General features: G+C 46.1%; 1 protein-coding gene and 1 long non-coding RNA gene across 4 annotated transcripts in view; one reads left to right on the top strand and one right to left on the bottom strand.

The window, feature by feature from the left end:
- Positions 1-23880, bottom strand: part of CACNA2D2 (calcium voltage-gated channel auxiliary subunit alpha2delta 2) — a 599591-nt gene that overhangs the window by 556706 nt on the left and 19005 nt on the right. For all 3 annotated transcript variants that reach the window (XM_048856900.2, XM_048856901.2, XM_075130629.1), the window contains exon 2: positions 18349-18430. In XM_048856900.2, the coding sequence (XP_048712857.2) occupies positions 18349-18430 (82 nt within the window). The remainder of the gene's footprint in view (positions 1-18348; positions 18431-23880) is intronic.
- LOC142072751 (uncharacterized) lies at positions 4163-14193 on the top strand. Its single transcript, XR_012669307.1, has 2 exons — positions 4163-4220; positions 12492-14193. It is a non-coding gene; the product is annotated as an uncharacterized LOC142072751 (long non-coding RNA).

Genomic DNA, 23880 nt, shown 5'->3' with positions numbered 1-23880 from the left:
CTGAAAGGGGGTTCCAAAGAGGATGGCTCTAGACTGTTCTCAGTGGTAGCAGATGACAGAACAAGGAGTAATGCTCTCAAGTTGCAGTGGGGGAGGTTTAGGTTGGATATTAGGAAAAACTTTTTCACTAGGAGGGTGGTGAAACACTGGAATGCGTTACCTTGGGAGGTGGTGGAATCTCCTTCCTTAGAAGTTTTTAAGGTCAGGCTTGACAAAGCCCTGGCTGGGATGAGTTAGTTGGGGATTGGTCCTGCTTTGAGCAGGGCGTTGGACTAGATGACCTTCTGAGGTCCCTTCCAACCCTGATATTCTATGATTCTATGATTTTCAGCAAGTGCACTGTTCCAAGTCACATTCCCATCTGAAGTTGGGTGGGAAATGGATATTCCACTATTTTGAAGTTTTTTCCATTCCAAATGGAATGAACACACACACACACACACCCCTCAAAATTTCCCACACAACAAAAAGATATCATATGGGGTCAATTGTAATATTTTGTTCCTATTTAGACCTTTTAAAACAAGAAATTAATTTTTTTTGAAAGATCAGTTTGAAACAAGAAACCAAAATGTTCCTAAGAATACCAAAGGTGATGTGTCAATACAAACAAAGCATTTTGTTACTTCCCACCCCCATGTAAACAAAATTAAGTCAAAATTGACTTGTTTTTCTAGACATTTAGATTTTTTATAGAACAGTATTTTTGTTGATCAACTGTTTTGATGAAAAGTTTCCCACCAGCTCTACTCACAACCTTTTCAGCCATACCCTTAGTCTTTGAACAAGGTGCTCTTGTATAACCAGATCATCGTCAAGTTCAAAAAGGGAAAAAACCTGAATCAATGTCAGATGCTGCTGGCTCAGTAATTTTTAAACATTGAATGATTAAAAAGAAATAAGGACCCTATAAAACTGGTAGAATTATTGCAAGCCAAAAGGTGCTATGAAACAAGAGAATTATGCAGGTCAGAAGTCAGAGGTGCTCCACCTCAATGAGAACCCATAAATATACTCACTTAACAGGCAAGTTTGCAGCTGCAATTTACAGGGCTGAAGCCTCACTCAAATTAAAAAAGCAAATATGCCCTTGAGGGGCCACCTATCCTGGACCCCGCCTTGCATTTTAACGCTGCCATCTTGTTATTTAATCCATGTGCCAAAAATGGGCTATTTAAAGAGGGGCATCCTCTTTAGAATACTTGGGAGCATATACTCATGTTTTGAAACGTGCAAACAGTCTCCGATCCCAGGACAGCGATGCAGATTTCTCCCCATGGTGGCATCTGAGACCAAGTTTTGGTTTGACAACCCAGGTGGGGACAGGAAAAGCAACCACTCCACCACCCCACCCCCTGAGCATTTCTGGGTGGAAAAGGCAATGCAGTTCCTCCAGCCTCAATTTATCCTGGAAGTCTGAAGCCATGCTGGACATTTAAAAAAAAAAATTCTCCTTGTTTTGATTCTTGATCAGCGATAAAGCTGCATCTTCAGTTATCAGCTCCGCTCACAGGAGATTGTGTCCCAAGCTACATCAATTCCCCTGCTGAGCGTAAAGGAAAAGAACCATCTGGAGAGAATAAGACGACAATTAACTTTCCATTAAAGAATAATATATGTGTGTTTTTAAGGAGGCGAACTTTAACGATCTCAGCCTATTGATTCATTTTGCATTCAGGATTTGTTTTGGTTTGGTTTAACCACTGCCTGAATGTAATGGTTTAACCTAGTATTAAAATGGAGGGTTATGTGTTTCTTGGTGTCTCCACAGTACAAGCATGGAACCCGGGTAATTAAAGGCACCAGAACGCTGTCCATGCTCTTGTTGTTCCCACGGCTGTCCAATGCCAGCACCCTAGATCCTAATGGTTTTGCTTAACAGTCATGAGGATCTCTCATGCGATGCCACTTTCTGGCTGCAAATTCAACATTTGTTGGAAACTCCAGACAACAGAACTGTGCATCCGAGAGATGTGTGCATGCGAACATCAGCTGAACACTGGGCCTGTGCCCTCATCGACAATACTGAGGGTAAATCGGTTAAGTCAATGGAATCTGTGTCATCAGACCACGATATTGCCAGCTTGACAATTAGCTGAAAATGCATCAGTATTCAAGCCTAGTTCTGTCAACCAGAGGGGTTACAAACAAGGTCTTTGGGGACTATAATTATGCCAGGTCAGGGACAGGAAGAGACCCTGCCACTGCACTCCAAGTCTGAGAGATGCAAACACAGCCCCTAGGGGAGGTTTCCACACCAGATCATGGCCTAAAGAGCCATGCACAGTCAGCACCTCCTAACCTTTCATGAAGGAGGGTTCAGCAGTCTCTGTGGCACATTTTCCCCTTTCCTGAATCCTACCAGTGCCTCTGGGATCTGTTCTGGGCAAGTGAGGGGAGGGGGACTGCTGGAGGGAGGAGTTGTCCAGCCAGCACTTGGAAAGAAGTGGGTGTAAGCTGCTCTCTTTCTGGCCCTCCAGAAGTTACTCAAAGATGATGATACAGCCTGGGGAAGGCCACAACCAGGGGTAGGCCTTGGGGACTAGGCTCTAATGGTGCTGCATTGCCAGGGAGCTAGAGAAGGGACAGTGGCACTGGGCTTGCACGCAGCTGGATGCAGCCTCCCACAGGAAGGGTTCTGGGTTGAGCCTCAAGGCCTCTACCTGGGGTGGCACACCTCTTCCTCCATCATAACCCTACTGCCTTCTCACAGGTGTGGATGCCTCCGGGAGCAAATTGGCTCCACACCTAACCACACTGAGGCTGCTGTCTAACAGGCACAACCTGGCCCAAGCCCTGGGAGGCAGGTCAGTCTGTAGACACTTTAACACTATGAGGAGGACCACAGCCAAGTGGCTAGAGCACATCACCAGAGAAGATGTCAGGTTTTGTCACAGCCCCACCACATGGCCTTTGCCAATTCAATCTGCCTCAGTTCCCCATGTGTAATAGACCCACAGGGAAGATGTGTGGCTAAAATTCATTCATATTTGCAAAGTGTATTGAGATCCTGGGCTGGAAAAACCACAGAAGAAAGCCAAGAGTGTTTTGGGTTTTTTTTAATTGAGGAAATCAGCTTGTGATCTCATTGATTGCAAGTGAGGTAAAGTGTCAGATAAATCACCACAGTTCAACCAATCAGATTCTCCTATTACGAAGCATTTCCAGGGACTCTCAGCTTTCCACTCATTCAGCTCATGGAATAAACAGACCGGAATGTTCTTTGCCCTGTTCAGAACCTGCAAACTGGGGATCTTTTCCCAAACTATTACTGTTTTAAATGCAGGGAGGACAAGTTTTCACGTTTCTATGATCAATCCCCTTGGCAAATGGCAGGTGACTGGAGAAAATGTATCAACCCAGGCACAAAAATCAAGTTTTACCAAGGCCACTACCAAAAAATAATAAATAATAATAATAATAATAATATGAAGAGCTAGAGGGCATGCCTTCACTTCCCCCCCCCCCTTCACTTCAAAATATTGCAGAGCATTTTAAATTCACAGCTTCCCACTAAAAGAAACAAGCTTCTAGCCTAACATCTGAGACTTCTAGGCTGCTTCTCTCCTTTGTTGTAATGGGCTGGGCTCCCCCATGCTAAAAGGGGTGTTTCTCCCTCTCTCAGAGAAGAGCTGCTGTACCCACCAACACAACTGGGCTGCTATCTGCAGTATAGACTCTCCTGTTCCCACCTCCTCACTGGATTTGTACCACCCACTGGAAGGGATTTAACGAGGGGTGCGAACGCCATGCAGTGAACATCCACATGCAGCTACCCCTATGAATTATTCACACATATTAGCCTCATTATACAAATGATTTAAAAGCTGGAGCATATGTTTCCCTGACAGCTCTTAGGATGGATGCAATACAGCTCTAAGTGGAGAGGAAGGGTGAAGAGGAGGGAGATGCCAGAAGGAGCCACTTGCAAAGACCATTCTAGAGGGTGGCACAAGAAGGCCCGCCCGCCCCAGCCAAGCTACTGCGAGGAGAACATTAAAATGCTGCCACTCAGTAATACATAGTCAATTTGCACTCAGTGTTGAGCAGAGTACTGAGGCTGCTGAACGGCCTGGGCAGATTAAAATAAACCTGAGCAGTTTGGAACTGGAATGTGTTTATCTGGCATTGCACACTTCACCTCCCCAAACAAGAGGAGCAGGAGAGGGCAGAGCAATGGCATTTGGAGGCAGCGTGTGCGTGCATGGGGGGAAAGGACGGTGAGTACAAGCTCAACAGATAGACAGCACATGAACTTTGTTTCCTACAGGCGGGGAACAGAAGTAGGGGGCTGAAAAAAAGGGAAAGAGGAGGATCTGGGGAACTACAGGCCGGTCAGCCTCACCTCAGTCCCTGGAAAAATCATGGAGCAGGTCTTCAAGGAATCAATCCTGAAGCACTTAGAGGAAAGTGATCAGGAACAGGCAGCATGGATTCACCAAGGGCAAGTCATGCCTGACTAATCTAATTGCCTTCTATGATGAGATAACTGGATCTGTGGACGAGGGGAAAGCAGTGGACATGTTATTCCTTGACTTTAGCAAAGCTTTATGATACGGTCTCCCACAGTATTCTTGCCAGCAAGTTAAAGAAGTATGGGCTGGATGAATGGACTATAAGGTGGATAGAAAACAGGCTAGATTGTTGGGCTCAACAGGTAGTGATCAATGGCTCCATGTCTAGTTGGCAGCCGGTATCAAGCGGAGTGCCCCAAGGGTCGGTCCTGGGATGGTTTTGTTCAATATCTTCATTAATGATCTGGAGGATGGTGTGGACTGCACCCTCAGCAAGTTTGCAGAGGACACTAAACTTGGAGGAAAGGTAGATAAGCTAGAGGGTAGGGATAGGATACAGAGGGACCTAGACAAATTGGAGGACTGGGCCAAAAGAAATCTGATAAAGGTTCAACAAGGACAAGGACAAGTGCAGAGTCCTGCACTTAGGAAGAAAGAATCCCATGCACCGCTACAGACTAGGGACCGAATGGCTCGGCAGCAGTTCTGCAGAAAAGGACCTAGCGGTTACAGTCGATGAGAAGCTGGATATGAGTCAAGAGTGTGCCCTTGTTGCCAAGAAGGCTAACGGCATTTTGGGCTGTATAAGTAGTGGCATTGCCATCAGATCGAGGGATGTGATCGTTCCCCTCTATTCGACATTGGTGAGGCCTCATCTGGAGTAATGTGTCCAGTTTTGGGCCCCACACTACAAGAAGGATGTGAAAAAATTGGAAAGTGTCCAGTGGAGGGCAACAAAAATGATTAGGGACTAGAGCACATGAATTATGAGGAGAGGCTGAGGGAACTGGGATTGTTTAATCTGCAAAAGAGAAGAATGAGGAGGGATCTGATAGCTGCTTTCAACTATCTGAAAGGGGGTTCCAAAGAGAATGGCTCTAGACTGTTCTCAGTGGTAGCAGATGACAGAACAAGGAGTAATGGTCTCAAGTTGCAGGGGAGGTTTAGATCGGATATTAGGAAATAAAACTTTTTCACTAGGAGGATGGCGAAGCACTGGAATGGGTTATCTAGGGAGGTGGTGGATTCTCCTTCCTTAGAGGTTTTTAAGATCAGGCTTGACAAAGCTCTGACTGGGATGATTCAGTTGGGGATTGGTCCTGCTTTGAGCAGGGGGTTGGGGTAGATGACCTCCTGAGGTCCCTTCCAACCCTGAGATTCTATGATTGGCTGGCCTGTATCGCACCAGGATGCATAGTCCCTTTTCCCGGCTAGCCCCTCCTGGGAAGCTAGCTATCTGAAAGTGGGAAGGAAGGGGGTGGGGATTAGTCAGAACCCCGCCTCCTTTCTCAGCACAGAGCACAATGCACCCACTACATAGCAGCAGAGCTACTGCTCAGGATTTTGACTCCAACAGAAATTCCTCCTATGGGCGCCAGCCACAATCCAGTCCCTGGGAATCCTCCACACTTAAACACACTGCAGCGCACTCAGGATAGATTCTGGCTTTTAAGACGGGCAAGACCAACCTCTCCCCATCACCAGGGGATGGTTTTAAAGCATGGTCTAGTGGATAGAGCACTCGATTGGGAGTCAGAAAACTTAGGTTCTTTTCCCAGCGCTGCCACTCATCCGATACAAGACCCTGGCCAAGTCACGTCCCCCATGTGCATTTCTGTTTCCCCTTCCACCTATTGTAGTCTTGTCTATTTAGACTGCAAGCTTGCTGGAGCTGGAACTGTGTCTCAGTAAGTGTCTGTACTGATCGTAGCACAATGGAGCCCTGATCTCTGTTACTGTAATACCAGTTCATTTTTACAAACACTCTGGACACTGTCCCAAATCCCCACCACTACCCTCTGAATTCCCAGTGAGAGTCCTCCTCACCCAAAGGAAATTAAGGCAAGCAAAGCAACGCTCCATCATCCCCAAGGCAGAAGAGGGATCTGTTCCACAGCCACCTTCTCCAGACAGATCAGAATTCAGGCTCACAAACGGGTAACAATACCTGGCTATAGAAAGCGTCATCCAGTACATGCAAGGCTCGCAGTTACCTGTATCGTTATCATTAGAAGACTGAACAAAAACACACTGGCAGTTACCCTCACAAAGGTGCTTCTCACCTGCTGATATCATTAAAAAAACCAACCAAAAATCTTGTGCTCTTTATCAACGTTTGTATAGTGGCTACAACGACAGAGCAGGGTGAGAAGCAACAAGTTGCAGAGAGACATGAGAGGGACAGGGGAAAGTGCTACAGTAGGTTCATGCACTCGCCCTTCAGCTTTGCAGACCCGAATCCAAATCTTTGCTCAGAACAAAGACTTTAAAACAAATTGAATCCTCACTGGCACACATCCAACCCACACCATTTGGTGGGAAGGTAGGTCTCAGCTCATGAAATGGCCAGGGCTGATGTGCACCAGCAGAGGTGTAGGACACCTGGAATTCAAACAGCAGGTGGTGCTGGAGAAGCTTGCACAATACCTGGCCACACTATCCCCCTTCCCAGCCAGTGCTCATTAACAAATAAGAACTTCCAGGCACGCAGGGGTATGAGACTGGCAAGTCAAGGTAAAGAGCTGGGAAAGCAGAGCCATAACAACAAGTGAAAGTCCTGATACAGTCAAACAAAAAAAAGCCACTGAAGAAAAATTTGATGTCAGTTTAGAAGGAGACACTGGAGCCATCTCTCCTCCACGGTGTTCAATAGAGCCTTCGAGAGAGGAATGCTACATCCAGAAGGGCACACCGCTACCATGGGATTGCCAGAAAATAGAGGAAGCCCACCGTGGGCGGCCCTGGCTTTAAAAAACTCACCCCCTCCCCCATGGACCCCATTCAGTCTCCGTGCTTTCCCCAACATTGCAGTGACACCTGTAGAGGAGGATCAAGCATCAATGGGCTGGAGGGTAGCTGGCTGCCGAGCTCTGCCAACAAGCTGCTCCTCACGCCCAGCTGATGGCTCAGCTTTTCAGGCCATCTGGACCTTTATGGACTGGATGTTTCCTCATCACCATTAGGAGATGAAAAGGGCAGCACAATCTGCAGGCAGCAAGCTGGTGCTGGATGAAAAGGACACAAGGCCGAGCCAGTCACCACGACCTACTTCCCCAGAGAGGGTGGCGGAGGCAGTCTGCTGGATTCGAGAGGGGATTGTCAGCTTGGTTCAGCCGATTGCAGAGGCGGGAGGCAGGGAGGGACCCTGCACCTGCTCTACTCTGCCTGTTCCACCGTGCCTCACTGCTAACCTCTACCTGCCAGAGTAACACTGACACGAAGATCTTCAGAGCACAACATAGCTGGAATCAGCCTTTGTGCCTGTCCCTGTGGCATGCCCCATGGCAGCAGACAAGCCAAGGGATCCCATCAGTTGCAACTCTACAGCTGGGTGTTTCCTCACCCAGCTGTGAGGACTGAAGCGGAGGATCAGTGCTGTCAGTCTGAGGGTGAAGGTGCTGGGAGGAGGTAAAAGTGGCAGGTGACACTACGGTTTGAGGCACCAGCCTTTCATATTCAGAGACCTGGGTTCACATGCAGTTTAGTTAACAATTGAGAAGAGCTTAGCAGTCTCATCTGTATCACAAGAAATAAAAACACTGCACAATTTGCAGCTGCTCACGAGACCAGGCAGCGCAAATGCAAGACTGTAATGCAGGCCAATATTGAGGTGTATTACCAGAGTTGTGAGAACGTCCCATGACAGGAATTGCAGGAGAGCACCGCAGGTGAGGACAGAGTTGCATTGGCAAGAGGGAGCTTACACAGCACCTGCGGGCACTGTGCCCACCTCAAGTCTGTGATACGAGTTCCTCTGCCTTTTACATTTAAATTTATGAATTACTTATTGTGAACCCAGGGTACTAATAGCACTACAAGTGAAGCATGGTGCAAGTAAGCTCTATGTAATGTACCATAGTGACAAACAGATTTGCCGAGGTACCTCAATCAACCCTGACTACCAGCAGACAGCATGGTTCAAGTCCTACTCACACACAGGCCAATGCCCCTCGATCCCGAGCCACAGCCCCTCTGTGATTCTAGTCCTCCCCCACAGCTCTGCCAATGCAACTAATCTTCAGCCCCACCCCCTACGCGGTTCCACCAATGTCCCTCAATCTCAACCCACAGCCTCGCTGCTACTGAAGTCCTGCGCTCCCTCAGACCCAAACACACATGCACACTTCCGCCAATGCACCGCAATCCTGTCTGCAGCACCCGCTGCTATTCCAGTCCTGGGTCCCTTGAGCATAGCACCAAACTCTGTGGTGCTTTTTGTGATGTGAAGACAGACTACAACAGGAAATCGCAAATTCACTGTCACTTTCTGACTAAAGCTGGTAGTTTATGACCACACTAAAAACACAAGAAGAGAGTTAGAATTTTAGGAAAGCGGCAGCACACAATGTCAGGCTTACATTACCTGTCCTGCAAAAAATGCTGAGAGGGCTGCTGTGACCATGGGGAAATAGTCTAAAGTTGTGTTTCTAAACAAAATATACCTTATTTTAAACAGGAAAAAGTGTATTTTAAACTGGTTAATTATATCGAATGAATACTTGAAAAACCCCACACTCCACTACACTGGACAGAGTCAAATTTGTAAGGATTCATGGAGGAGCTGGCTTGGTTGACCAAGACCATGGCTATGGATGGGAGGGAACAAACCACACCAAACCCCCTAGAATCACAGGTTGTGTCGCTGAAGTCTCATCTGGGACAAACCAATACAGAGCCTGATCCTGCACCACTGACGTCAATGAGGGTTTAATCATTAGTATCTCCGGCCACTGGATTAAGCAGGTGAGTCCACATCTAAAGCTCCAACCCTGAAAACACTTAAGCACATATAGTCCCATGCAAGATCAGGGCCTTAGGGTAATGCGGAACCTATATCTCTGAGCTGAAAAGCAAGCACTTTGACATGCCACCCCACTGCACCCCAGGACTCTCGCTCTTTTATGACTGCAAAGAAAAAACAATTTACAAAAACAAAGATGCATCTGAAGTGGTGCAAGCTCAAAAAACGTCCATCAGAGAGGTGTGCAAGATGACTATACCTTCAGGCTTCAGAAGAGGAGGAAGCAGGGCATCTGACATTTAGTATGCCAACTCCAGGAAATGACTTAAGAGTTAAAATTAAAAAAAAAGTCATTCCTGGGTGGGCAGAATAAAATATTCAGCACCATTATGTTCCCAGAGACCAGCTTTCTGACAATAAAGTTCATGCCTCATATGCCACAACAGTTATGAGGTTTCAGTCCCACATCCTTTCACAGCAACCAAGAAAATATAAATAAATAACCTGACAAAGCTGAGGAGGGAATTTCTATTATTGTTATTTACCGGGTATAGTCAGGCCTGGATTGAAGATCCATTTCTGGAGCAGCACCTTCCCCAGCACTTGCTCTCTCCATAAACCTGTGAGAGATGTCAGCAGGACCCAGAATGTATACTGGCAGGGGGTTCACTGATCTGGACTGAAGCTTCTGCCTGAACTGCAGTTTTCTCCTATACCCCATGAGGAGCCAGGGGCATTAATCACTAAATTTAGATCCACATAATATTTGAGGTCCCATTCAGGGCTCCTGTTGCTAGGTACTGTACAGACATTTACAAAGAAAGAGTCCCTGGCTCCATGAGTCTGTAATCTAATTTGGGAAATGCAGACAGAGCTAGAACATATACGCACAGAGCTAAAACCCGCAAGCACGTTCACGGTTAGATCCTGATCCCCTGCAATGAAAAGCAAGACACAAAGTCTGGGGGAGAGGGGAACAATCAGCAGATGCGCTAGTTGTATTCAGATATAAATGTGCATAAAATGCATACGCCACAGTCCCTTAACCTACCCATTCCAGGTTCTGCAAGTGCCATGGTAAGAGGTGTGTATTGAGGAAAGAGATGGAGAAGGATAATGGAGCAAATAATCTGCAAACACCTAGCAGATAAGGTGATAAACAACAGCGAGCATGGATTTGTCAAGAACAAATTGTGTCAAATAAACCGAATAGCGTTCTGTGACAGGGTAACAAGCCTTGTGGATGGAGGAGAAGCAGCAGATGTGGTATATCTTGACTTTAGTAAGGCTTTTGATACTGTCTCGCATGACCATCTCATAAACAAACTAGGGAAATACAACTGAGATGGAGCTATTATAAAGTGGGTGCATAACTGGTTGAAAAACCATTCCCAGAGAGTAGTTACCTGTGTTTCACAGTCAAACTGGAAGGGCAAATTGTTAGGGAAAAAGGGTTCCCCTCCCGTCTAGGGTTAGGAGGGTAGCCTTCCCTGGACTTCTGTATTAGCCAAACAAAACACAGAGTCTTGGCTCTTTGATAAAGTGAGGCACTTTATTGCTAGCAAATACGACAGCTGAAGGGCTCACCTATCCATAAACAAAGTAGAAAGGACAGATAAGCATAGAAAAAAGACAGCAGCGTAGCTTTACATGATTATAGGGTCGTTTTCTGGGGTTTTTTTCCCTATCAATATCAAGTGGGGTCCCGCAGGGATCAGTTCTGGGCCCAATTCTGTTCAATATCTTCATCAGTGATTTAGATAATGAGATAGAGAGAATACATTTATAAAGCCTGCGGACAATACCAAGCTGGGAGGGGATGCAAGTGCTTTGGAAGATAGAACTAAAATTCAGAACGAACTGGACAAACTGGAGAAATGATCTGAACAAAATAGGATGAAATTCAATTAGGACAAAATGCAAAGTACTCCACTTAGAAAGGAACAATCAGCTGCACACATACAAAATGGGAAATGACTGCCTAGAAAGGAGTTTTGTGTAAAGGGATCTGGGGGTCATAGCATGCTAAATATGATGTGTAACGCTGTTGCAAAAAAACAAACAAAACAACAAACAAAAAAATGAACATCATTCTGGGATGTATTAGCAGGAGTGTTGTAAACAAGTCAAGCAGTAATTCTTCTGCTCTATTCCGCGCGGATACAGCCTCAACTGGAGTATTGTGTCCAGTTCTGGGCACAATATTTTAGGAAATATGTTGACAAATTGGGGAAAGCCCAGAGGAGAACAAAAATAATGAAAGGTCTAGAAAACATGACTTCTGAGGATAGACTGAAAAAATTGGGCTTGTGTAGTCTGGAGAAGAGAAGACAGAGGGGACATAATAGTTTTCAATACATAAAAGCTTGTTACAAGAAAGAGGGAGAAAAATTGTTCAGGACAGGACAAGAAGCAATGGGCTTTAATTGCAGCAAGGGAGGTTTAGGTTGGACATTAGGAAAAACTTCCTGTCAGGGTGGTTAAGCACTGAAATAAATTGCCCAGGGAAGTTGTGGAACCTCTGCCATTGGAGGTTTTTAAGAGCAGGTTAGACAAACACCTGTTTGGTACAGCCCATTGTACAGCTACAACAATCAGATCCAAATCTGGGTCCTGACTCAGAAATAGCCCCAATACCTCCAACCCCACGTTTTATCTCTTTCTGCTTTTGATTTACAGATTTCCCACACTCAGAAGACAGCATAACTCATCTCTAATACTGAAAGCAGTACTCATTCTATCGTTCTTCCCCCTACCTGTCTCACAAGGAATGACATCTGCCTCATAATCCTTTTTTAGAAGCCCCATTTCCATTTAGATGCAAGCTTCAGTTCCCATAGCTCCTCACAAAATTTTATTCCATTCTCCCCTCCACTCATGGTGATTCAGCTGGTGCTCTTGTTGTCTGAGGGTATGTTTACACTATGAAATTAGGTCAATTTTACAGATGTCAATTTTTACAAATCGATTTTATACAGTCGATTGAGTATGTCCACACTAAGCGCATTAAGCCGGTGGAGTGCGTCCTCACTACCGTGGCTAGCATCAACTTACAGAGCGGTGCACTGTGGGTAGCTATCCAACAGTTCCTGCAGTCTCCACCACCCTGGGTTAAGCTCCCAGTGCCTGATGGGGCAAAAACGTTGTCACGGGCGGTTTTGTGTACATGTTGTCAGTTGCCCCTCCTTCTGTGAAAGCAACGGCAGACAACCATTCCATGCCTTTTTTCCGTGCAGATGCCATACCACAGCAAGCATGGAGCCCGCTCAGCTCACCATCACCACTGCTGTTGTGTCCTGGGTGCTGCCGTCAGCAGACGGTGCAGTATGACTGCTAACCATCATCATCCACCGCTTCCGCTGCAACTCTGCTCTCCTGGTCTTGTAAATGAGCTCAGTCTCAATAGCAAAATTTCTCCATGGTGTTGTCATCCACCACTTCTGCTGCAATCCGGCTCTCCTGGTGCCATGAATCCACCTCGCAGGTCCTCTCGTCGTTCTGTATCAATATCTATTCTCGTGGCATCCATCATCATTCACTGCTTCCGCTGCAACTCTGCTCTCCTGCAGATGCCATACCACAGCAAGCATGGAGCCCGCTCAGCTCACCGCTGCTGTTGTGAACATTGTAAACACCTCGCGCATTATCCTGGAGTATAGGCAGGACCGGGCTAAGAGACACCAGCACGAGAAGGATTTTGAAGAGGACATGGACACAGATGTTCCTGAAAGCACGGGCTGTGGCAATTGGGACATCACGGTGGCAGTGGGGCTGGTTGATACAGTGGAACACCGATTCCGGCAAACAAGCACAGACTGGTGGGACCGCATAGTGTTGCGGGTATGGGATGATTCACAGTGGCTGCAAAACTTTTCCACGCGTAAGGCCACTTTCCTGGAACTCAGTGAGTTGCTTTCCCCTATCCTGAAGCGCAGGAATACTAAGATGAGAGCTGCCCTGACAGTTGAGAAGCGAGTGGTGATAGCTCTGCAGAAGCTTGCTTGTCGGGAATCAATTTGGAGTGGGCAAATCTACTGTGGGGGCTGCTGTGATCCAAGTAGCCAATGCAATCACTGATGTTCTGTTATCAAGGGTAGTGACTCTGGGAAATGTGCAGGTCATAGTGGATGGCTCTGCTGCAATGGGTCTCCCTAACTGTGGTGGGGCAATAGATGGAACGCATATCCCTATCTTGGCACCGGACCACCTTGCCCACCAGTACATAAACTGTAAGGGGTACTTCTCAATAGTGCTGCAAGCACTGGTGGATCACAAGGGTTGTTTCACTGACATCAACATGGGATGGCCAGGAAAGGTGCATGATGCTCGCATCTTTAGGAACTCTGGGCTGTTCCAGCAGCTGCAAGAAGAGACTTACTTCCCAGACCACAAAATTACCATTGGGGATGTTGAAATGCCAATAGTTATCCTTGGAGACCCAGCCTACCCCTTAATGCCATGGCTCATGAAGCCATACACAGGCAGCCTGGACAGTAGTAAGGAGCAGTTTAACTATAGGCTGAGCAAGTGCAGAACGGTGGTAAAATGTGACTTTGGACATTTAAAAGCTCGCTGGCGCTGTTTGCTGACTAGGTCAGACCTCAGCGCAACCAACATTCCCCATTGTTATTGCTTCTTGCTGTGTGCTCCACAATGTCTGTGAGAGTAAGGGGGAAATGTTTATGGCTGGGTGGGAGGTTGAGGCAAATTGCCTGGTGTCTGATTTTGAGCAGCCAGATACCAGGGTGATTAGAAGCACACAGCAAGGCACGCTGCGCATCAGAGAGGCTTTGAAAAACAGTTTCATGACTGGCCAGGCTTCGGTGTGACAGTTGTGTGTATTTGTCCTTAATGCAAACCCTTCCCCTTTGTTGATTTTAATTCCCTATAAGCCAACCACCCTGCCCCCTTCTAAATAAAGTAACTATTGTTTTGAAACCATGCATTCTTTCTTTATTATTTTTTTTTTAAAAAGGGAGATAACTGACAAGGTAGCCCCGGTGGGGTAGGGCGAAGGGGGAGGAGGGAAGGACAAGGCCAAATTGATTTGTAGTGTGGCTATAATAAGCAACTGTTTGAATGACAGTTGCTTGGGCCATCCTCTGGAGTGGAGTGGCTCGGTGCCCGGAGCCTTCCCCCCCACCGCGTTCTTGGGCATCTGGGTGAGGAGAATATGGAACTTGGGGAGGAGGTCAGGTGGTTTACAATGGATGCAGTGGGGGTCTGTGCTCTTGTTGGCTTTCCTGCAGCTGCACCAGATGCTTCATCATGTCTATTTGCTCCCCCATTAGCCTTAGCATCGCCTCCTGCCTCTGCTCTTCACGCTCACTTAATGCTTTCCTAGCCTTTAGCACTGAATGCCTCCATGCATTCAGCTGTGCCCTATCAGTGCAGGAGGACTGCATGAGCTCAGAAAACATGTCATCGCGAGTGCATTTTTTTCGCCTTCTAATCTGCGATAGCCTCAGGGACGGAGATGATAGGGGGAGCCTAGAAACATTTGCACCTGGGGGGAGATAAAAAGGGAGAGTAAAATTTAAGATGATACATTTCTGAGAACAAAAGGGAGACTTTCACAGTGAATCAAGCAATTCACAGTAGACAGCACATGTGCTTTAGGTACAAGGTCGCATTTTGTCTTTTATATTGAGCACCTGCCGGTATGGTGACACATCACACAGGGCTAGGCAACAGAATTCAGTTTCCATGCAGCCTTGGTAAGGCAAAGGGTAAGCAGGGTTGGCTTCTTACGCGTAACATGTGGGAATGGTTTCAAACTGCAGCACCATCCTTTCCCATAACAAGCAATGGGTTGGGTTTCACATTTAAAAAGGAGGAGCTGCGGTTTTCGGGTGGATATGCAGCACACACCTCCCCCTATCACACCCCGTGGCTATTCTCCAGGATGATCCCTTTTAGCCAAGCACGAACAGCCCAGCATGAATGGGGTCCTTTTACTGTTCCCTATTTCAACCAGGTGACCATGAATGATCTCTCTCTCCTGAGGATAACACAGAAAGATATACACCGAATGTTGCTTGAATGCGACCAAAACCCAGGACCATTCACTGCCATGCTTTGTGCTGCAATGATTCCATAATACTTTCAGAGTACCTCCAGGAGAGCTTCATGGAGATATCCCTGGAGGATTCCTGCTCCATCCCCAGACATGTGAACAGATTTTTCCAGTAGCTGTATTGGCTGCGAATGCAACTCAATTCTTCAGGGCAAATCAAACATTAAACACTGTTGCTTTTAAACCCTGTACTGTAGTTACATATGTGCACTCACCAGAGGTGCCTTGTCCAGCTTCAAGGTCGGGGATCCCGCCTTCGGAGGGTATTGGCTCCAGGGTGATGAACAGGTCCTGGCTGCCGGGGAGAACGGATTCACCGTCTGCCTGCTGCGCATTCTCCTCCTCCTCATCCACAAAATCTTCCTCCGTTATGTGAGACTCCCCACCCTTGCAGGTGTCCACAGACAGCGGTGGGGTAGTGGTAGGGTCCCCTCCTAGAATGGCATGCAGCTGATCATAGAAACGGCATGTATGGGGCTCTGACCCTGAGTGACCGTTTGCCTCCTTTGTCTTTTGGTAGGCTTGCCTCTGCTCTTTAACTTTCATGCAGCACTGCTGTGTGTCCCTGTTGTAGCCTCTCTCCAACATGCCCTGGGAGATTTTGGCAAATATATTTGCATTTCTTCTTTTTGATCGGAGTTCTGCCTGCACAGATGCTTCTCCCCATAAAGCAATCAGATCCAGTGTCTCCCTTTTGGTCCATGCTGGAGCTCGTTTGCTATTCTGGGGGAACTGCATGGTCACCTGTGCTGCTGAGTTCGCCACGCTGACCAAACAGGAAATGAAATTCAAAAGTTCCCGCGGCTTTTTCTGTGTACCCGGCTAGTGCATCGGAGTTCAAAGTGCTGTCCAGAGCAGTCACAACGGAGCACTCTGGGATAGCTCCCGGAGGCCAATACCGTCGATTTACGTCCGCACTACCCCAAATTTGACCCAGCAAGGTCGATTTTAGCGCTACTCCCCTCGCCAGGGAGGAGTACAGAAGTCGATTGTAAGAGTGCTTTAAGTCGACGGAATGGGGTTGGTTGTGCGGACGCATTCATTTTAAAAACTGACCTAATATGGCTAAATTCGACCTAACCCCGTAGTATAGACCAGGCCTGAGTCAGTCCCAAACCAAAGTGCCTTTGTCATGTTTAGAGTGGTGTTTTGCTGGAGGTGGTGTCTTTCAGATGAGATACAAACCCAAGGGCCTGTCCAGATGGCACTTTTTGCAACAGAGGGAGCATTAGTCAGTCCCTAACTTTAAACAATGATGTGCTCCTGCTCCCTAAATATCCCCAAATGGATACAGTACTCCCTTTTCACTTCTTGTCCTAAACTGCTCTGTGCTGTTAAACAGCCGCCACACTGCATCCCAGACTGACTGGTGGACAACAGTGCTGTATGTGTGTACAGTCTGTAAAGCTCTTTGGGATGAAAGGCAGCTAGGTTTGAATTCAATGAAGCTCTGCTGATTTGCACCAGCTGGGGATCTGCCCTCTAAAGTAAGTGTCATTCATTTTAAATTCTGCTTATGAAATCAACCCTCAAGCACCATACCAGGTCCCCCATTTGTTGATCCATAGATAACCTTGGCTATTCTTTTACGATTACAACAAGACATTCAGTCGGGTGATGTTAAAAGTTGTCAGTAGCCCACCGCTTGCTTGTACAGTCACCAGATATAGGAACAATGTACAAATTGCTCTTTCTACTTCACTAGATACCAAAGTTATTAGTCCTGTGGACTTTAAACCTGTCTGATTTCAACTGATCCTGTGCTATTCAATTACAGCTTGGGGAACCCTATGCCACAAGAATAATTAAACCGAAGGAAGTGATTACCCTTACCTGCAATTTACTGACTGGTCAATGGGAAACAAGGGCTGATAAAGCAGAACGCAACTTAATGTTTGTATTAGACAGAAGACTATTTCATTTTGGATTCCGATGCACCTATTTAACATGCATGGGAGCGAAAAGCAAAAGGAGACTAAAATTATATGAATGTGTGGTCACAGATGTGGAACTAAGTAGTGGTCCTTCCCAGGTGTTCTTCTGAAGAGCATGTTGTCCATTGTGTCTCCACACACATGCAATCAACCATATAGATGTCTAACCCTATATAGGATGTGCTGGGAGCTCAACACCAAGAGCCCAGTTCTGATCCAAGAGCTTGTCTATATGCAAAGCTATCCCAATTTAACTAACAGCATGATTTTAAAACCTGATGTCTTTAGGATCCTTAGACTTCCAGTGTTTCAATATTTAATTCAGATTATTCCATTTAAAATAACTAATAAAGTGATGTTGGAAGTGTTAGGAAAAGGAGGGAGAGAAGGCACTGGAGGCTGAAGTCCCCGTCCCCCCATGCTGTACCGGCACTGTGGAAATAGGGCAGGCTTCCCTTTCACTACCCCAGCTCGGACTTGGAGGGATCACTTCCAGGAATGAGGAGGGAGTTCTGCTGCTACAGACCATTCAGTCCCTGGCTTCTCAGCTTAGCTGGACAACGAGAAACAGAGGGGTGAGGAAACAGGGGCCTCTACAATGGTATTTTATTTGTAAACACCTGTGTGCGGAGAAGCAGATTGTTATTTGCCAACTAAAAATCACCATGTTTCATTATGGTATTTAGGTGCAAACCAACCACTCAGATTATTCTCTGAATGCAGCCTGTTTTAAGAGTGACAATTTCAACTTACAAGGCAAATAAGAGCACTGTCTCTCCTTGGCAGCACAAACAGCTGGATTTAGTGTGTGTATGCTGTGCAGTACAGGGAAAGAACACAACGAGGTGCTGAGATAACAGTCGTGTGCAACCATATAGAAACCCACGTAGATGGATACAAAACACCCATGCACACTTGATAAATGCATCAAATTGACTATCAACCAGAGGCACAGGCAGCTGTAACCCTGCGCGCAGAAAGACGGTGACTTATTACAAGTGTTCACGCAGGCAGCTTCTCTAGAATAGGAGAGCTGCTCAGTGCCACAAGGAAGGAAACAGAGGGCAAGAGAGAAAGGCTTACCCCTCTGAGCTGCTGGACACCACCAAATAGTCTCATCACTCCATCAATCTCCTGCTCCAGCCTCCTGGCCCAGTACTGCATCCTGCAAGAGGGGGAGGGAGAGAGAGAGTCAGAGCCCTGACACTTAGTAGATCAGCAGGATAACTGAAGGAGGAGGGAGGAAATCGGTGCCCACAGCTAAGTTTACTGCACTCTGTTTCTGCAGTGCCAGATGTGGGCAGAATACCAAGAACATCTGCCCTTAGAGTTAAGGCTGGAGCTTCAGGACTTTTAAGTTTACACACAGAGGAAAGGGGAAGGGGTAGGTAGGCAAAACAGAAATTGCGAAGTGCCTCTTTTTGCCCTTTTACTAAGCACGAGAGACAGATAATCGTGCAATCCCAAAGGGACTATTCAAGGCCTGGGTGGTTCAGTGCTTGGCTTTTGCTATGGAGAACAGCTTATCACTCCTGCAGGGCTGTTTGGCAAGAGCACCCATAGAACCAGTTCAGGATCAGCAATGTCCTCCAGCCGGGGACTATGTCCTGCCCCAGCTAGGGAATGGACAAGAGGCTATAACAGGGCTTTCCCAACATTAAATTTATATGACTGCAAGGCCACAAGACAGCATTTGACACACTTGGGAGCCTAATATTGGATCAGGAGAATCCCAGGGCTCAACTAATAAGCAGCCCCAATATTTCTCACTCCCATAAGAAGTGGTGCTGCCAGGTCTGAGGAGATGTTATTGGCAAAGCTGCCTCTTGAGTTACTTGACCAGAGTGGGATGGGAAGCTGCAGCATGGACTACACAGTGTCACTCCTATGTACAGATCACTTTACGGCAAGAGTTCCCACTGCTGTCAAGCCTGCATCTGCCCACAGCACACTCCATACTCCCTCCTCCACTTCAAAAAAAAAAATGTATTTTTAGTTGTAACAACAAAAAACCCTCCTCAAATCTACATCTTTTAATCCTCTTCCGCTTTTAACGAGCTTCCCTGACTTCTTTAATTCCTGGCCATGTAAATGTTAAATCTCCCACCTGGCCTGGAAAAGTGCTGCTGGCTTGTCTACATCCCAATTATTATTATTTTCAGTGCTATTCCCATGGCACCTTTTATCTCTAAGTGCTGCATCGGAAAAAGGAGCCAAAGACGAGTAGATGAAACTGAGGCCAGTTGTGGAAAGCAGGAAGCCAGCCTCACAGCAAGTAGGATCATGCAGTGGAGATGGCAGAAAGCAATAGAGCTATTGGCCTTGGCTCATTTTAAATCCAGGAAAATTCCCCCAGATTAGGGCTTTATGCACACATGCTACAGCCCTGCTGCCACTGAACCAAACTAGCTTCTCCGCAAGGACAAGAGATGGGGAAACCCAACTTATGAGAGGATTGTAGTACTGTATTTTACAATCTAATGATGGTCAGCCTTGGGCCAGTATGTATTTCCATTAGGCACAAATTCCACTGAGGGAACCCCCCCCCCGACACACACAGCTTCTCTTTTAGAGCAGAAGCACCACTTGTAAACACCTGGAGTGGAGGCACCTAAGGAGGACAGGAATCTGGTCCGGCAGATACCCATATTATTCACGCAGGTGGCGCTCTTGCCAATTGTTAACGATACACAGGAGGCTGCCAACAGAAGGCTGGTATAACTGCGCAATCCAAGCTTACAGAATTAATCATGCTGAAAACCCCATCTATGATTAAACTGGTCTAATGTTCTAAAGCAGGTGCCGCTGTGATTTTTGCCCTCAGGAGCTTGGTAGGAGGAGGAGAAGGCAGGCAGGGGAGCAGATGGGCAAGAAAGCAGCAGACACATTTTCTCTGAGAAGCAGAGACCAGACAGCAAAGCCACCTGGACAGCTGTTTTAAAGGTGGAGGGTCACAAGTTCTAGAAGCCCTCCAAGGAGTTATCTTTCACTGAATTCCAGCTGCCTACAGTATCTGTCCATCCCGTCTCTCTCTAGGAACACTGGATTTGCCATATCAGATGAAACCTATAGCCCATCTAGTCCAGTATCCATTAATCCTTAATAAAAAAAGTCTCCAAGTGCCATCAAGGCACAAGATTTCAGACAGTTCTAACTATATGGAAAGTTTGACACGTCTACATTATTCTGTTAAAATCATTCAAGACATACACACACACAAAACGGTGCTCATTTTCTTAATTTTTAAATTAATTTTAACTCAAATTAACTAACCAAGTTACTTATATCCACAGAAAATTCATTCTGTGCCCAAACAATAAGTGCTGTCATTTTGGGGAGGACATACATAAGAAAAAAAAAGGTTGGAATTTTGTTTTAAGTGGAAAACTCAACTGAGCCTTACCTCTGGAGCCACAACCGGCATCTCCATACCCAAGTATCTCTGGCCTAGCCTGCACCAGTGGTTGTCAAGTGGGACATGTATCCCCCCAAGGGGGGTGGGGGGGAGGGGGGTACAGCAACTCATCTAGATGTTTGCCTAGTTTTTCAACAGGTTACATAAAAAGCACTAGCGAAGTCTGTAAAAACTAAAATTTCATACAGACAAAGACTTGTTTATACTGTTTCTTAACCTGGGAGGTCACGATTTATTTTTATAATTATATGGTAAAAATGAAAAAAAGTCAGCAATTTTTCAGTAATACTATACTGCGACAGTTATATATTTGTGCCTGATTTTGTAAGCAAGTAGTTTTTAAGTGAAGTGAAACATGGGGGTATGCAAGACAAATCAGACTCCTGAAAGGGGTACATTAGTCTGGGAAGGTTGAGAACCACTGGGCTTACACTACAGAAGGTTTGCCAGTATAGTTATAGCAACAAACTCTCCTAGCGTGGATGCAGCTTACTGGGGAGGGCGAGGGGGAAGAGTGTTTACGTCAGTTCTCTGAACAAAACAGGCTACACCAGCAAAATGACTTTTTTGCCAGTATAACTGAATATACTAGGGCTTCTGTCAGTATTGAATGGTCAGAGAAAAATAATCACAGTCCTACCTGACATTGCTACACCAGCAAAAGTTTGTAGTGTAGACCTGGTTTATATCTATGGATTTCTAAATGCAGTCATCACTATAACATTTGGGACCAGCGATTCTGGTGACCAGGAATGTCCAAGGCCAGGCACATCCTAGAATTTGGCATCACCTCTTCACCCACCACTTGCCATGTTCTGGGTAAGAAGGTACCATTTAAAAATATATTACTATTCTTCTATCTCAGCTGATCTCCTGTTTCTGTGATTGTCCCACTTGAAATTTTACAAAAAGGGATTAGAGCAAGGATGAAAAGGGCAAAGAAACCGATATGTCATTATGCACAGAGATTTTACTTTGAAGCAACTCTGGTATGGAAGCTGTAAGCAATAAGACATGACTGTCATTGCATCTCTAGGCCATTATTGCATGCCTCACGTGGTGTTACGGGGCTCGAGGAGCAATAATTCCTCGAAATGCTCAGCCCGGAGTGTCTTACCACTCTTGTGAAATGGCATTTATAAATAAAATATAAAGCAAACAGCAAGGCCGTTGCACTTACTGGGATACTATTGACACAGATGCATTACCAGTCACAAGGCCCCATTTGCGACCTACGCTCTAAAGCCTTTTCCTAAATTTAATTCCAGCTGCAGAAGCCTGAAGTAGCCTTCTCTTGTGAATTAATATGGGAGAGGAGGATGTCCCAAAGACAGGAGTTTTGGGTCACTACTGAGCAAGCAGCTAGATAGGCAGCTCTAGTGAAGCTATAGTGAGGCTGCTCATCGTCCCACCCTCTACCCCCTTTAAAGGCTATCTTGCGCAGCTTACCTCAGTCCCCGCTAAAAGCAAACCCTTGACCATGCGTGGCTGCAATGTGTAAATTCAAGTTCCCTTGACACTCAAAAAAAGAAAAAGGTCATTTTGTGTATTTGGTGGTTCCCCTCCCCTTCCATCTGCACAATTTATAACCTGCTGTACAATTTGTAACAAAGAATATCAAGAAATCTTTTAAAAAAGAGCAACTAAGTCCTTTGTCATGTTCTCCTCAAAGGAAGCTTTAAAAATGTTAATTGATTTCATAATCTGCATAATTTAAAAAAAAAGAAAAGAAAAAACCCCGCACTTCAAAAATATTTACTAGCACACGCATCCCGTGCTGCAGTCCAACCTGCGCCAGATGGGAGCCAGAGAAGTTTGCAGCTGCACATATATTCCTGCAGAAAGGGGGTGGATCTCTTTTCTGACTGCTCTCCTATTCTGGACATACCTGGTTTGGGCCCAGGGCAAGTTCCCCGTTTTACACAAGCCAGTCCCCCGTCTCAAGGTCCCATACCTCCACAGAAGACTTTGGTTAATACGTCTGAGCTGCTGTCACCACCACCATTCCTGGGGGTGTTCGTTGGAAAGGGAATGAGAATTCCCATGGAGTCAGGGAACACCCCTTCCTTGGCCCAAGGGCCCCCCCCTCAATTTCTGCATGCAACAGACTGCATTCCTTAGCACTGGTCTTTTCTGCACAGCAGCCCTCAGTCACAAGCAAGCCACCGAGCCAGGTCAATTCCATTTGTTAGTGGTCTCAAGAATGTCAAAGGACAAGGGGGAAAACAACTTGCTGAGAGGATATGCTCCCCTAGGACTCAATGGATTATACAGAAAGCGTTCTGTACAAGCGTACACACTTAATGCTGTGTGTTCAGCCAAGAATGCTTCACTCTGATTCCTGTGTTTTGGTTCAATGCCCAAATATCACTATTTAATAAGGTTATTAATTATAGTGTCGTCTAATTTTTGCTGTGCAGGAACTTTCCCTTTTAATTGTCTTATTCTTCAAAATGCTTAATTCTCTAACAACCATCACATACGTGTGCATTCTTCATTTCTTATATATCTGAAAGGGGAAGCCCTATATAAGCCAATATTTACCGGCCAAAAAAAAAAAAAAAAAAAAAAAAACACACGACCCAACCTTTGCTGTTGTTGAACAGGACTTCTGGAGAGTACTGGCTTGTAACAGACCAGCCACAGAAATTGCTGTCCACTCTGCCAGTCATTTTCAAACCTGCTACACGGTCATTTTCAGGACTCCCTGTTAATTTCGTGTACATGCACAGGTGTTTATCAGGAATAAGGGCGAGAAAATACCTAGACAATTCACTCACACACACACACACACACCCCCCCAGATGTTACTCACCCATTATCACCCCACAATAAAGCAACTTGGAGGGGATGAAGGAGAGAGAAATTCCAGAAATCCAATGGAAGAAAGATCTATTAAGACGACAGAATGGTTGGATAGATAGAACCCTGGACTGGGATTCCCAGGTCTTCCACTGACATGCTGTGTCACCTCGGCCATGTCACTTCCCCTCTCTGTGCCTTTGTTTTCCCCTCCCACTCAGTCTTGTCAGCTCACTGCAGCAGACAGTCTCTTAATGCATGTTTGTACAGTACCTAGCACAGAGGGGCCTTGACCTCAGTTGGGTCCTCCAGACCTCGGTGTAATAATTAATAAATAAGTAAATAAAAATCAGAGGGATAATCTGGGGAGGTGACTTTATTGGCCTGCAACCTAGACC

This window comes from Caretta caretta, chromosome 7, assembly GCF_965140235.1.
Source record: "Caretta caretta isolate rCarCar2 chromosome 7, rCarCar1.hap1, whole genome shotgun sequence".
NCBI classification, from domain to species: Eukaryota; Metazoa; Chordata; order Testudines; family Cheloniidae; genus Caretta; species Caretta caretta.
The sequence above is the reverse complement of the archived record's forward strand: the minus strand, read 5'-3'. Positions and strand labels throughout refer to the sequence as shown.